This window comes from Capra hircus, chromosome 5, assembly GCF_001704415.2.
Source record: "Capra hircus breed San Clemente chromosome 5, ASM170441v1, whole genome shotgun sequence".
NCBI lineage: Eukaryota > Metazoa > Chordata > Mammalia > Artiodactyla > Bovidae > Capra > Capra hircus.
Genome location: NC_030812.1, coordinates 23,232,686 through 23,249,171, shown reverse-complemented (window position 1 = coordinate 23,249,171; position 16,486 = coordinate 23,232,686). Strand labels below are relative to the sequence as shown.

Here is a 16,486-nt window from a genome sequence, read left to right as displayed (position 1 = left end):
GAAATAATGCAGGAAGCAAAGTTTTAGAGTTGCTTATAACTGTTTTTTTTTTTTTTTCCCTCTGCTTTATATAGCCCCTCCTACAATGGTTTATGGAATTTACACTGGTAATAAAAAGTGAGGAGGAACAGGATAGGACTATTCTGCCCAAGGTTTTAACAGTTTCTTTGAAATATATTGATTTTGTTTTTTTAAAAAAAAGCTACTAGGAATGCCTTTCCAAGTGCAAGGAGGGGAATCTAATCTACAATTCAGAATATTTGCATGTTTACAAATCTAGTCAGTTCGAAGGATATAATTATATTTTAACATGCCATAGGGAAAGCCTTAATCACCTCTAACCCAAAAGCCTGGGAAAAACAACGAAGAAAGATTTAGAAATACAGTAGTATTTAAACGCATACAAAGAGGAGACTTGGAAAAAAATCAGGTTATATAATAATCTAATGAAACACTTTGAAATAGAATACTCACAGAAAGATAAACAGAAAATACTTTAAACAGCAGAGTGAAACCTACTACTCATAGTTCCTTAAGAGTCACTGGAGAAGGTCATTTAAGTCCAATGCTCCCCACCCCCATCCTCTGCTAACTGAAATAGCAACCAGCCTTAATAATAATGTGAAAAGATGACTTCAAATTGATTCAGAAAGTTTTACTCTCTGAAGAAAATAAATATATTTTTACACACAGACACATAACCTTCTGGATTTTTTTCTCCACTTGTCATCATGTGGATTTAAGTTAGTATTAAGTAAATAATAACTTTTTAGAAATGACTAGAGTTCAAAAAAGAGAGAACTTCTAAAACAAAATGTCCTATGGCAAAAACCCAAACACTACATTTCACTAATCATTTATTGTAAACCATGGTTTTCTCTGGGCAATAAGATTAAGCGTGATTTCCATTTTCTTGATATCTATCTGGAGCCTTTCTTTTTTATTTAAAAAAAAGGATTTATACTCAGAAAAAATCTATTTTCACTTTTAAAAGCATATTTTTTATTACACATCAAAAACATTTGTTATTAATTTACAAGTCACTTTCATGTTCAGCTCAGTACAGTCGCTCAGTTGTGTCTGACTCTTTGCAACCCCAGGAATCGCAGCACGCCAGACCTCCCTGTCCATCACCGACTTCCGGAGTTCACTCAAACTCATGTCCATCAAGTCAGTGATGCCATCCAGCCATCTCATTCTCTGTCGTCCCCTTCTCCTCCTGCCCCTAATCCCTCCCAGCCATCAGAGTCTTTTCCAAAGAGTTAACTCTTCACATGAGGTGGCCAAAATACTGGAGTTTCAGCCTCAGCATCAGTCCTTCCAATGAACACCCAGAACTGGTCTCCTTTAGAATGGACTGGTTGGCTCTCCTTGCAGTCCAAGGAACTCTCAAGAGTCTTCTCCAACACCACAGTTCAAAAGCATCCATTCTTCGGTGCTCAGCTTTCTTCACAGTCCAACTCTCACATCCATACATGACCACTGGAAAAACCACAGCCTTGACTAGATGGACTGATTTCCCATTTATGATAAGAAATATACTTATTTTAAGCCACTACATCTGATAAGTCTATAAGGCCCCCAAATGATCAACATAGTGCCCTGGAAATGTGAGGTCTCTATCTCCTCTTTGAATCTGGGCTTCAGTACCACTTAACTGAAAGAGCACAGTGAAAGTCAACACTATGAGAGTGTCCAGATCCAAGACTTAAACTAGCACCTTCTACTTCCTGTCTTTTGAAAGTTAACCACCATACTGTGAGAAACCCCCTGCCACCTGTACAAAAGACAACGTGGAAAGAAGCCAACAAGCAGCACCAATTTACCAGAATTGTGAGCAGCCCACCCGGGAAACTGGTCCTCCAGCCCCAAGTAAACCATCCCAGTTGGCACGTGGTAGGGCAAAAATGAGCTGTCCCTTCTGAGCCCTGTTCAGATTGCACATTCATGGGCAAAGCCACTAAGTTTTGGAGTAGCTTGTTCCAAGCAAAAGATAACCAGAACACCATATTACACTTTATGCATTTGCCTCCACCTCTCCCCAGTTACAATTAAAACACTTTGATGGGAATTCCCTGGTGGTCCAGTGGGGGCATTCAGAGCTTTCACTGCTGGGACCCTGGGTTCAAACTTTAGTCAGGAAACTAAGACCCCTATAAGTTAAAAAAAAAAAAAAAAAACCTTTTTAAAAATAAATAAACTATTTGAGGATATGACTCTGCCTTTCAGTTTAGTTCAGTTCAGTCACTCAGTCGTGTCCAACCCTTTGTGACCCCATAGACTGCAACATGCCAGGCCTCCCTATCCATCACCAACTCCTGGAGTTTACTTAAACTCATGTCCATTGAGTCGGTGATGCCATCCAACCATCTCATCCTCTGTCATCCCCTTCTTCTCCCACCTTCAGTCTTTCCCAGCATCAGGCTCTTTTCAAATGAGTTAGTTGTTCGCATCAGGTGGCCAAAGTATTGGAGCTTCAGCTTCAGCATCAGTCCTTCCAATGAACACCCAGGACTGATCTCCTTTAGGATGGACTGGTTGAATCTCCTCACAGTCCTAGGGACTCTCAAGAGTCTTCTCCAACACCACAGTTCAGAAGCATCAATTCTTCGGCGCTCAGCTTTCTTTATAGTCCAACTCTCACATCCATACATGACTACTGGAAAAACCATAGCCTTGACTAGACAGACCTTTGTTGGCAAAGTAATGTCTCTGCTTTTTAATATGCTGTCTAGGTTGGTCATAACTTTATAGCCATTCATTCAATAAACATGTGAGGACTAACACGTATGTAGACTATGTGAGGGGCTTCCTAGGTGGCTCAGTGGCAAAGAATCTGCCTGCCAATGCAGGAAACACAGGTTTGATCCCTGCGTTGGGAAAATCACCCGAAGTAGAAAATGGCAACCCACTCCAGTATCCTTGCCCAGGAAATCCCATGGACAGAAGAGCCTGGTGGGCTAGAGTCTATGGGGTCGCAAAGAGTTGGACACACTGAGCGCACACGCACGCAGACTATGCTAGATGGATTTTGCAAGTACAGAGATAAAAGAACAGCCTTTGCCTTAGAGAAGATTACAGTCTATTTGCAGGGAGAAACAAAAAAAAATGACAATGACAATCATGATCTCAAAGACTTCGCACAACAGCCAGCAACAGCAGATACTCAGTGAATGCTGCCTGACGGATGAATGAATGAACCAGGTTCTAAGAACTGTTTGGTGAATTATGCAATTATTAATACCACAGTGATGCCTATTACTATCATCCTTTTACAGATGAAGTGTACCAATTAGCAACATATTATTTGCTGGCGGTTTAGTCGCTAAGTTGTCTGACTCTTGTGACAGTCTCCTGCATTGCAGGCAGATTCTCTACCCCTGAGCCACCAGGGAAACCCCAACATATTACTTCTTAGCTCTAAATTTACCCTCTTTGTCCTGCTTCATAATACTGGGGCTGGACCCTGCAAACATTTCTCCTTTGTCAGATGGTACAGTGTTAGTTTTCATCAATAGAGGGCACTGGTGAGATACTGCAAGACAATCGCAGAGGAAGGGGCTTTTCATCCTGGTTTGGGATGCTCTGCTTCCCTGGTGGGTCAGACAGTATAGAATCTTCCTGCAATGGATTCCCTGGAGAGGGAATGGCTACTCACTCCAGTACTCTTGCCTGGAAAATTCCATGGACAGAAGAGCCTGGCAGGCTACAGTCCCTGGGGTCACAAAGAGTCAGACACGACTCAGCGACTAACACTTTCATTTTTCATTTTCACTTTTATCCCCTCTAAAGTGTACTACTGCATTCTCTATCAGGTTTCTCAACCTGGTAAGCTGCTCTGACAAACCAGTTCCAGCAGAACTTCCAGCAAGTTCACTGGCCACCAGCAGGCTGCATATTCATGTGCCAGTCACTTCATCTTCAATGAGGTCTGAACCTCAGTCTTGGGGGTGGAAAGGGGCCTCTTGCAAGCTCACAGTACTGCATCCTGAACTCCCCTTCAGCCCTTGAAAAACTTAGCTTCTTCCATTTGGTATTCCTGCTTTCCTTGGAGACCTCTTTCACACTACTAGTAGTTAAGCATTGTTAACTTTTTACTAGTGTGTAAAGCTTTATATTTAATTTTCCTTATTCAAATTACTATGTGGTTTTTGTCTCTAGAATGGATTCTGGCAGGCACATGAAGGAATAAAAGGCCTCTTAAACAAATATGAGAGGCCTGAAGAAGCACATTTTCCCATGGCACCATCAAATGACTAATTAAGAATAAAAAGAAACTGAAATAGTCAACAAATAAAAATTGCCATGCCAATCTCTTTTAAAATCTATGTCTAATCACATTTCTTAGAAAACATATTTTATCTTTTTTTGGTACTTCTTTCAATCTCCTATTTGGCAAACTGTTTAAAAAAAAAAATCAGTGCAAATATTGGCCACATGTGAGACCCAAGGCAAGAAAGCATCAGAAAATAAAGAAGCTGTGGCTAGCCCAGGTCAGGTCATCTAAGACATGTGACTCCAACCAGAACCAAGAACTGGAATTAGAGCAAAATTGCCTAGTGATCAATAAGACTGGAGGACCAGAGTGTCAGTGTTCAAATCTGAGGTCTGCTACTATTGAGCTGTGTGACCTTGGGCAATTTATCTAATAACGATAATGTACCTACTTGAAAGCTCAATGAAGATAAAGTTTATATATATAAAGCCCTGAGGCTAGAACTCTATCCAAATTCTCTTTCTCACTTCCTCTCTACTTCAACGTGCTCAATTTTTCCCCAATATCATCTGATTATTACTGATCAATTCCTATTGAAATAGATATTGAATACCTATTGAAAATCTGTATCTAACAAAAAAGTTTCAGAAGACCTATCTTCTTTCAAAACTGTTCTCCTTTACTCTTCCTACCATCCCTGGCTTTCAACTTGGACCCTGCTGAAATAAGATGTAGAATATTCTCCTTCCTTAAAGGGCTACCACTTCTTTCCAGGCCCACAAACATGGAACCTGTTAAAAATAAAAAGAACAGGAGGGATACAGTACAGCCGACATTTCTCAATCAGCTTTCACCTCTTCCTTGTGGATCTGTCCCTCCCTCACTCCATCTGACTCTGGTGTCCTAAGGGAAGGGCTCACGACTCAGCGCAAGCTAACCAGACTCTGAACCTTGGAAGAAGACGAAGTGGAGGAACTGAGCTGCAGACAGTCATCAATGCCCAGAAATCCCCAGGGTTGCCTCACTCCTGCCCTTACTAAGTCCGGGAATTTGAGCAACTCCTTTTAAGTTGAACTACCCAGTGCATGTTACAGAAATTCCTACTTTTGCTTATGTTAGCAAGAGGTCTACTGCTTGAACCAGAGGGCCCACATACAAGCCTGACTGACTTGCATCCCTTAGTTTCCCCATCTGTAAAGTTTCTGAGATACCTTCTGGCTCTAACCTACCCCAATTCTGAGAACAGGGCAAGCTCCAGAAGACGTGCTCTGACTGTTCTGAATTCTCCATAATAATAGCACCATTACCAGCCAGCCCCCATACACCTTATGGACAAATGGGGGACTGAGAGATGCTTTCAAAGTCTTATATTTAGGTTATAAAACCACAAGCCTCTCGTTTGCCACTTGCTACATCTCAGCAGTATTATTTTGGTAACAGCGTCGCCACCCTCTCTGCTTTGGTGCTGAGCATAAATAGAACATGAACATTTCCAGGAATTGTCAACTTGGCACTTCTCACAAGGAGTTAAGATTTCTTTTATAACACTAACAAAAATAAAGCCTAAGACTAAAACCTGCCCCAAACTTCTTCTAGAAGTTACATTTCCTTCTCAATTAAAATTTACTGTTTGGAAAAGGACAATGTACTCTTTTTTCCCTTCTGGGGGAGAAGTCCTCCAAAGAATCATATTCATATACTCCTTACTGCTCAAACTGAGGAACAAGTATAAACACAGCTGCCTATTAAAATTAAGTAAAGGCAAACATTCCTGCAGCTAGCTACAACAGCAGCCTACAAGTCTGAACTATACCCATAAAAAGAGAACACTACCTTGCTAAACGTACAGTTTAACTGAGGCCGAGCCACCAGAAAAGCTGGTTGTTGCAACTGATGACTTTCCACAGCATGATTTAGGAGCTGCAGAAATGGGGCCTGATTCCAGGATTAGCAGAGCCGAAGCACCATCTCCTGACCATAGCCAAGAAGATTGAGTTTTTTTGTTTTTTTTGTTTTTTTTTTTTACTCTCAAGGTACCCAGGGGCCTGTTCCTTGACCCCATATGGCCTCACATTACACCCTACTCCTCCCGCTAAAGTAAAAGAATAAAAGGATAAAGTGAGAGATGCGGGAGAAAGAGACCAACCAGGAATTAGTCTTTAGACAATAGGTGGGGAAGAGAAAGAAAAGCCCCTGACGCTGCACTTCTGAGACAGACTGGAGTAGGGGAAAGGAGGAGAAATCAGACTGGCAGATAACAGGCTCTGAAGCACCACAGGCTCTCAACATTAGGGAGGAGAGAAATGTGAATTTTGAGAAAGTGTCTTTACAGGACATGAATCAGCAGTCTTTGAAGTCTAGATTCCAAATTAGGCTTAACTATGTTGTATAACCTTGAGCAAGTGACTTAACATCTCTGTGAGTGAGGGTAATAATAATACCTTCCGCCTCATCAAGTTACTGTCAGGATTAAATGAATTAATAAATGCAAACTTCCTGGCACAGTGCCAGACACATAGTAAAGTAAGTCCCCAATAAATACTGTGATTATTATTCCACTAGTATTATTTGAGGCTCTTGTGAGACACAGAAAAGACTAAAACTAGTTTTTTATTATAAATTGAAACTGTGGGCAGACAGACAGATTGTCTGACCAACCCACAGACAGACAGACCAGGCCGGTCTCGGTCTTGACAACGGCCGTTTGCGCCTCTCATCCCCTCATCCATCCTTAAGCCACCATCAGCTCCCTCTGAGGCTGACTGTGGCACTAGTGGTAAAGAACCTGCCGGCCGAAGCAGAAGATGCAAGCGATACAGGTTCAGTCCCTGGGCTGGGAACATACGCTGGAAGAGGCCATGGCAACCCACTCCAGTATCCTTGCCTGACGGATCCCATGGACAGAGGAGTCTGGTGGGCTACAGTCCACAGGGTCACAAAGAGTTGGACATGACTGAAGCAACTGAGCATGCACGCAGCATAAGGCTGACGGCAACACTCAACTCACTCTCCAACACTCAACTCACTCTCCGCTGGCAGTTTCTGTCTCCATTTGAACACAGCTTGATCTCCAGCGCTCACAGCACTGTGGGCGGTCTGTAATTACCAAACAGTGTGAACAGACAATGAAAGTAATTCCCCCAAATCCAAATTCACCAGATAATTCAAAACCCTCCCATCAGTTTTCTCTATGAACACAGAGCCTATGAAGCCCCACAGAGCTCTAATGGAGTTTAATGTTGGTAGTAGACTCACACCTGCATGGGGTATGAAATGCTAGAACATTCTTAAGCTACACTGTTTACGGAATTCAAAGAATTACAAACAATGGTGAGCACAGAGTTAAAACAAAACTACCTATCCTTCTACGTCTCCATTCCTACCTCCTTTCATGGTCCCCCACCTGAAAATAAGAGCAACTCTTCAAGCAAGCACAAAGCTTTGGGAGGCCCGTTCCCGGGAAGCAACAGGTGAAAAAGGAGCCCAATCTGATGGTGAGGTCTTTAGGCTTTCAACCTTGGCGACACTTTAAAATTACCTAGGAAAGTGTTCGTGCCTGTGTTTGCACCTCTGTCTTTAACCTCCAAAGATTCCGGCATGAACTGGCCTGGGGCAAATAATGAGGATCATTTGTTGTTGATTTTTTTTTCAAGCCAGAGTTGAAAAACACCAAGCTAAATCAACCCTGATTAATCACCCATGATCAGCATGACTGAGATAGCCAAGCTACCCATACATCCACAGGAGAGAGAAACAAATATCACAGGGAGGATTTCAAAAAGGAAATAACATTAAATCCATTTTTTAGAGTGATATGGAGGCATCCCTCCTGGGGAGAGACCTGTCACATGGGCTGCTGTTCCTAGAAAGAGCTGCAGTCTGCTGCCAACAGATGCATTATTTCATCAGCCCCATAAATACTTGATAAAAGTCTTCCGCTCTTCCTTTATGTCAGCCTTGCAGAAGAGGGGAAGGATGGGGTGGGAGGAGGAGCTTTCTGACAAAATGTAAGGCTGACCCATCAAAATTTCCTTTTAAATGATTAAAATTGGCATCGATAAAAATATTTTAGGAAAATCTCACCCCAGTATTCCTCAAAAAGCCTTTGACATTTTCCCCTTAAAATGAAGAGAGAAGCATAAGTAAAATTTTTTAAAGGCTAATTTCGATTACTAACACCACAGCTTAATATAGTTCCATTTCTCAGCCAGTAGGGAGCCAAAATTACATAGCAAATGTCCTAAATCCAGAGTCAAGAGGCCTGGGTTCTGGTCTTGATAACAAATTACATTAGCTATGTGATTGTGGGCAGGTTGCCTTCATCTCCCTAGCCCTCAATTTTCTCAGAGAAAAATTAGATGATCTTTGATCATCACCTTCCCAGACTTAAAGTGCAGAATACCAGGATGTTTCTCCATTTTGCCCACTTATTACATTAGCAAGTGAAGGCATTTACAATTTAGACAACTTAAAATTGAGTCATTCTCACAATTCGGCTAGTAAATTTAACCAGCTGCCAGCCACCGTGCAGCCACTGAATAAGCAATACAGTAAAGTACCTTGACTAGGTGTTATCTTCTGTCTGAAGGATGGTTGGAGCCTTTCTGCCCCAACTATGCCAGCCACACTAAGCTTCCTGTCCCCAAACTCCCGTTGCTCTTTTTAAAACAGAAAATACATGAAAAACATCTTCATGCTTTTTGTTGTATCTCATACCATTATTATTTTCTTAGTATTTTCCTTTATGTTAACTCATTTCTAAATACCATGTGTTTTAAAAGAACTTCCAAAACAGAACCCTGTTTTACTTGTCATAAATGGAAGAAAACCACTACAGTAATACAAGAAAAAAAAAAAGGCAAAACAACTGAATTCTAACTCAATACTGTTGTCCACAAAAGGCTTTACGCATGAGGAGCTTTTTCGGTCTACTAAGAAGAAAAATTGTCAAGGGTTGCAAGAGACGTAACAGAAATACTTGGATTAAAACAGGATTAATTCCATGTCCATATATCACCTGAAATTATTTTAAGAACCACCCAAGATCATGGCTGTGCACGCATCTCACATTCTGGGAAGCACAGCGACAAACAGCCGAGACTGGGCCTTAGCGACCAGCCACGGGACTCAGCATCTCTCTGAAAGGAAGGCTATTCCCCCAGAAAGTTCTGGGCTCTAGCCATGCTGTCACTGGGGCTCCCACTTGAGTTCCTTTGCACTTGTGGTCCCCTCTATCTGAAAGCTTTTCCTCCAGGCATCCACTCTGTTGAAGAATTTAGGTCTCTGCTGAATGTCCTCCCATCAAAGCAGCTTCCTCTGACCACCCCATGTACTGTGGAAAGCCTCTCCTCACCACCCCGCATGCTGTTCTTCTTCAAAGCACTCTCACCTGATGCATTCTTCATTCACTTGCTTGTGGTCTGTCCCCATTAGACTACAGAATAGGAGGAGTCCAGAAGAGCGGGGGGCTTTGTTTACTACAGTACCCCTAGCACACGATGTCTGGCAAGTGGTCAAGACGAATATTTGCCAAATGAATGAATGGATCTTCTCAGTTGATCTGGAGAGCCTTCCTGTGTCTTTATTAACTACTGCCCGGCACTTACTTAGTCCTCAAGAAGTATATGATAATTGTGCTGGAGACACACAGAAACTCGGGCTCACTGAAGACTCTGCCTTTAGCAGGAGGAGGGGTCTTGCTCTGAATTCTGACACAGCACACCCTCTCTAGGACACAGGATGCCACAGAGTGAACTCTACTCAGCCACAGAGGAAGGGTCTGAACAGACCATGAGTCTGATGAACTAAGATCAACCCTGAACTTACCATATCCAGGTTGTGGTTTAGTCGCTAAGTCATGTTTGACTCTTGCAACCCCATGGACTGCAGCCCACCAGGTTCCTCTATCCGTGGGATTTTCCAGGCAAGAATACTGGAGTGGGTTGTCATTTCCTTCTCCAGGGGATCTTCCGGACCCAGGAATTGAACCAGGGTATTCTGCACTGCAGGCAGATTCCTGCATTGCAGGCGATTCTTTACTAAATGAGCTATGAGGGAAGCCTCAGAGTAGGTATGAATTCACGGTATGATTCAAAAATCCCACCCTAGAAATCTCTCTAATAAACCTATTACAATACCTACAGTTTTGGGTTTTGTTTCTTTTTTTCCCTTTATTGCTCAGTAGCTTCAGGTGTATCCAAGCATACATCTGACAGCCTGAGTATATCCCGAAATAGTGGCTGGTGCAGTTCTGCGTGGTCACACAAGGCCATCTCCAAAAGGGACAGGCTGAGTCCTGGAGACTCTGGGGTAGAGCGGAAACAAGCCAGCCCTACATCCTGCTTTGGTGAGGGCAGCCACACAGTCCAGGGCAAGGGTCCATGGCGAGAACCAGCTCAGGCAAAGTTACAACAAATGTCAGCCCCAGGACAGCCACTCCAGCAGGCATCTGATACTAACACAGGAGGCAGTAAGCTGCCTTCCAAGGTATCTGTCCTTCATCCTTGCTGTTGGCTAAGACACTATAAAAGCAGAAATTTAGCCCAATGAGGAAGGAAGGGAAAAAAAAAAAAAAAAACACCAAAAAACTCTTGAGCCTAAAAAGGACTGGAATTAAAAGAAGAGCTGCCAGGCTGACTGTTAGGTGGGAATTACAGCAGAGACCCAGGCCCACAGCCGGGGCCAACAAGGTAGAACAGAGAGTCCCTGGGCCCAGAGTCTTACCCAGCTGGTGAGACTAGGCTGCTGACAAACCTCCTTTCCAGATCCAGATTAGCTCAGGCACCCGCATGAGCTTGTCAGCCTAGACAAGGCCCATGAGTAGTGGGCAGCCAGGCAGGCAAGCACATGCACCTCTACCCCGATTCAGCACCGTCCTCACCCTTTCGGTGACCTGCCAGGAGCCCAAGGAGGATTTCCAGCTGATCTAGTGTCTAGTGCGTGACCTTGGCCAGCAAGGGACACACTGTGAAGCGTTCCTTCCATGGTGCCAAAATGGATTAAGTCATTTTATCACCAGAATTCCTCTTTTAAAATATAAAAGTCTTTATCAGGTGAGAAAAACAAGAAGTCAATTATCCATTAACATGCTGGGCTTTTCAAAAAATATACAACAACAAAAATAGGGATACCCATTATCTAGGCATAGTCGGAGACAATCAAAGATTTAAAGTATTTTCTTTGGTGTTTGCTTTTCTGTTTTTATGTTTTGGGATTTCCTGGCGGCACAGTTTAGAAGAACAGAGAGGATCAAGATACAACTTGATTCTTTTCTAAAAAATGACACACAGAAAATAAATTAAAAGCAACTAACTGGAATTAATCACCAAATATGGCCTTTGAGGTAGCTCAAAGTTTACAAGTGAAACACAAAAATTAACCAGACAAACAGAAGGAAAACCAAGAACCAAACCAGAAGACCAAAACAAGAAAACTTTTTATATAAAATCAGTTCATGCAGGTCAGTCAGGATTGACCTCTTGGCCAAAGAGGCAGCCATTCCTCCCCGTTTGTTTTCAAAGCCTCCCAAGAGGAGACCACCAAGCCTACACAAATTAATTAATAATTGCAACCAAAATGAGTAAGAAGTCAGAAGAGGTTCATGTATACACACACGTATATATAAGTACCACATTTCCCTACATTCCAATTCCTCAAAATTCAAACATGCCTTTTAAAAAATTTAAATGGACTATTTAAAAGCTTATTAAAATTACTCCATTACAACACCGAAGCAGCACAGGGATCCTGGGAAATAGGCCTCTGGGTCCATTTGCAAGTTTTACAGGGACATTAAATTGAAGGCATTTCAAGTCTAGTACTCTTCACAGAATGTTTTTAAATAGGTTTCCAATTCAGTCCTAATTTAATTTTATAATTAAAATACTGCCATCAAATTAATTGATTTAAAAACTCAAGGTTTAAGGTCTCAAATAAAGAAGGCTGTTAACTAACAACTCCTTTAAAGTATATCATTTCCTCTATGCCTTACATACATAGATAGTGCTGAAACTTATGGTGTAGTGAATTTTCCATAACATATGTTGATTTTAAAAGTGAATTTTATAAGATGGAAAATTACAAAGTGAAGAATGGAATGATAAACTTGAAATTTGGGGTTTATTAGTGAGTGGAGGCTAGGGATGAGCTAAGATTGGAGGACACCCAGGGGTCCTCAAAGGCCATGCAATAATTTTTTTAATTAAGTGACAGGAAAATGGGTGTTCACTTTACCATTATTCTTCATACTTTATTATATTTTGTAATCTTACTTAAAAGTATTCAAGAATTTTTAAAAAACTATTTAAAAAGTGAGTTTGTGTAATTGCCACTGTGGGAGATACACAGAACATTACATAAATCAAACTCTCTCTTCAGGATATTTTTTTCAATAGCAGTGTTACTCAACAAGAAGTAAAACAATGAAGAGGACTTCATTTGTGCAGCAGCCAACCTATTGTTCCACTTGACCACTTCCACAGAATTAACAAATTAATGTTATTTTTCCAAACTTCAATTTTTTCCCCACTCTAATGATTCATACTGCTCACTTAAAAAACTTTTTTTCTTCAACATGTCTGTTGACTTTCACATTAGTAAAAGAATAATTTCAATTTCTATTGTTTGAATTAACTACAAGAAATGAAAATGGGGTCACACCTCTTTGAACAACATACAAAAGTACTATTTACAACACCCACAATGACTATGAAATTAAATATTTTGGTAGCAAAACCTCTTGGCCAAAGAGGCAGCCATTCCTCCCCGGTTTTGTTGTTTCCAATTATGTATTGCCAAGAGGAACCTCTAAGTCAAATACCATGTAACATAGACTCCCTAACATTTCTTTTGCCATTTTCCCACTTCTACGTTATTTATTCTGTTTTCAATCAAGTGGTAGAAATATCTTAGCTACTTCAGTTTGGCTTTGTTCACACACCTGGAGTATTTTATTTTGTAAGGATAATCCAATTTGAAAACTGAAATATTCAATTCAATTGAATGAAATGAAAATATTTTTGCTTTTTCCACAGGGGTATTACAAGGCCTTCCTAAGTCAACCAGTTCTCTCATACAGATCAAATATTCAGACATATGCCATTAATAGAAACAGAAGAATTAATCAGCATTACTCTGGAAAATCATTCAAAATATGAGGACCATGGGACAGAAATAACAAAGTGAAGTGAAAGTTGCTCAGTTGTGTCCAACTCTTTGTGACCCCATGAACTAATACAGTCCATGGAATTCTCCAGGCCAGAATACTGGAGTGGGTAGCCTTTCCCTTCTCCAGGAATTCTTCCCAACCCAGGGATTGAACCCAGGTCTCCCGCATTGCAGGCAGGTTCTTTACCAGCTAAGCCACAAGTGGTCTTTCTATTACTGTTTTGTTTTTTTTTTTTTACCAGTTATATTGATGTTTAAAAAACAGCAACAACAAATTCTGGGGACCCCTAAGCTGGAGTAGTTCTAACTATCATTGCTGTAAAAACCTTAGCTTTCTTTCTTCCTTTTTTTTTTTTTTTTTGCCAGTTCAGTTCTCTGCTCCTCAGTCTCTGCAGAAAGTAGAAGACAGAAAGGTGTCAAGCATGAACAAGTGTTTCCTATCACATCTTCTTCCTGCTACAAGCCAGGCTGATAGCACCAGGACTGTTTCTCTTTTCCATAGCTTCCAATTTTCCTTAAAATCAAAATGAGACACCTACTGCCCACCCCAAAAAACTGCTGTCCTTATAAAATTATATACTCTGGGTGTTTGAACAAAGCCAAACTAAAAAGAATGCCTTTAAATCAATAGCCTTTAAAAACAAACTAAGCCAACCTTCCAAATAACTCCCGTTGGCCACACAGGACAGGGGAACAGGTGCAGGCGTGCCTTCCTCGAGGCGGTCTCTTTCAGGAGTCAGACCTTTTCCAGCCAGCCGCTCTGGCACCCCACGAATCAGTTATCAAGAAGCCGAAAGCCTGCTTTCCCATCTACACTTTCTAAATGGCTCCGGATGCCAAGGACTAAGATATGACCTGGCTCTCACATGAGAGCATGCCTCCCAAGTGACCTGCCAACTTTCCCTGGAAGTGTTTCTAAATGTATCTCTGAGTTCCCTCCTCATCCTCTCTCATGGGCCGTTCCTCCCTCCTTCCCTGCACTTCATAATTCCATCTCCTCATCTGGTCCCTCCAATAGCATGTGCCTTCAGACCAAACGTTTTACCCACTCTCAGGATCCACCGACCTCCACCCAGACTAAAATCTCAACTTCAAATCCAAAGGGCATAGTTCCAACAATTTTGGAGCTGGCCTGGAGTGAACTTTTTGAGGCCTACCTGCAGGCAGTTCAACTACAGCTTCTTCTCTTGCCTTCTCCAGCTTCTCCCTTACCCAAGGGAATTCCTGCAGGGAATCTAGGAATGCATCGAAGGCTTTAGGACCTCTGGAAGGTAGGATATCCAGCAGTAGCATTGTCTTCCGGAGACCTGTGGCTTGAGCTTTAATTTCTTGAACGTGGCTTTCTGTCAAGATCCCTTCCTGATAAAGATACTGGAGGACTAGCCCCTCCACCAGTACTTCTGCACCCAACTCCAGGCGAAGGGAACGAAGCACTTGCTTGTCTCTAGCCTCCATTTCCCCTGGTAAGAGACAAAATGGTAACTCAGATCACAGGAAGTCTGATGAGCCCCTAAAGATAGTGTCTTACAGTGCAAGCTCCTTAAGGTCATGGACATCTTTGAAGCCTAGCAAAGCACCAGGCCACAGTGGCTGTTAAGCCAAGTTGAATTAATTTTGAATGGTTCAGAACATGATGAACAGCACTGAACATGAATCATCTTCTGTTTTTCTTTTCTACTCAATGGGAACCTAGCTCCATTCCTTATTCTATAAAGAGATTTGGGGAAAAGTGGATCAGAGACCCTGCTTAAAAAGCAACTTTTATCTCAGGATTACAGAGGAGCATTTCATTCTAAAAAACCTAGGAAGAAACAGTGCTTTTATTTTAACATTGACATCATCAGAGATACCCACCACCGCAGAAACGGCCTAGGTGCACGCGAGTGCCCTTTAGACGGTGTGCTTTTGCAGAACCTGAACAACAATGCGAGTGGAGCCAGAAACCGGCAGCTTCCAGTAAGTTTAAGGGTCATTTTCCCTAAGAGAAAAGGCCTATACATCACCGCCTTCAAGGAAAACACGAAGCGTTCATGCCCTGTCTACGGTATACATCTTCTATCTACAATCACAAGTGCCAGCCCTTGTCTGGAAGAATTTCGAATCTCCATCACAACACTGTCATGGCATGTATGGGACATTTAATGTTGTGGGGTTTTTTCCTTTAAAAGACTAAAAATAAAACAATCCACACCCCCATTGAAGGCTTGTTTCCAAGACCACAGCACCAGTGACAATGGCTAGGGGAGTAAGTGGCGGGGAGGGGCCGCGAGGGCGGCAGGTGGGGCCTCGTGACACAGAAAGTCCAAGCACCGCGGGCGACCCTAAGAGGCGGCAGGTGAGCAGAGGGGTGTGCACCTTGGCGGCCCCCGCCCTTGTGGAACTTCTTTTCATTCCCTTCCTCACCAGCTGAAGCTCTGTGGTATTAGGAACGGGAAGAACTACGAAAGATTTTCGGGAAACGTGACCCGCTAAATAAAAAGGGTGCTGGGAATGACTTGCAGAGCGGACCGAAGGGAGAGCGGCCCTGGTACCCGCCCCCACCGCCACCCCAACCCGGCCGGCTCCGAAATGCCGCCAGGAAGTTAACGAGCGTGGGAGCCGCACAGGGACCAGGCCGCAGACGCCACGGCGCGGGGTCCTTAAGAAAAGATGGATGGGGGGTTGCCAGTTTCCTGTTACTTACGTCTGCAAACAAGTATCTTAAGGGAAAAAAAAAAAACTGCAACCGGAATCCAAACTGTCAGGGAACCTGTACCATAAGCACCATCTTTGTTGAAGGCAAAGAACCTCTGAACAGGAAGTCATGACTCCATCTTTGTTAAGGGCAAGCACAGGAAGTACTGTGGTCATCTTTATTGGTGGCCCAGGATGAAGCCTTTTCTGCCATGTTTGCTATGGGTAAATAAAATAACCACCTGGAGGTGGAAAATAGCATCATTTAGGGGATTATCTAAGGAAAGGAATAATTGGATAGTTGCATTTTAACGCATTATCTCCACCTGGATCTTGCACTCAATTGACAGATAGTTGGGCCTCAAAAGTCATCTTATCAGGGAGGCCTTCCAGGACCACTGTTATTCAAAGCAGCAGTTTCGACCACCAAAC

The 16,486-nt window shown here is 42.4% G+C and overlaps 1 protein-coding gene across 1 annotated transcript in view; it reads right to left on the bottom strand.

Moving 5' to 3' along the window:
- CRADD (CASP2 and RIPK1 domain containing adaptor with death domain) overlaps window positions 1–16,193 on the bottom strand; it is a 192,671-nt gene extending 176,478 nt beyond the window's left edge. Inside the window, exons 1-2 of the mRNA XM_005679822.3 lie at window positions 16,065–16,193; window positions 14,539–14,841 (exon numbers count right to left, since the gene is read on the bottom strand). Of these exons, the coding sequence (XP_005679879.1) occupies window positions 14,539–14,836 (298 nt within the window). The 5' untranslated portion in view covers window positions 14,837–14,841; window positions 16,065–16,193. The remainder of the gene's footprint in view (window positions 1–14,538; window positions 14,842–16,064) is intronic.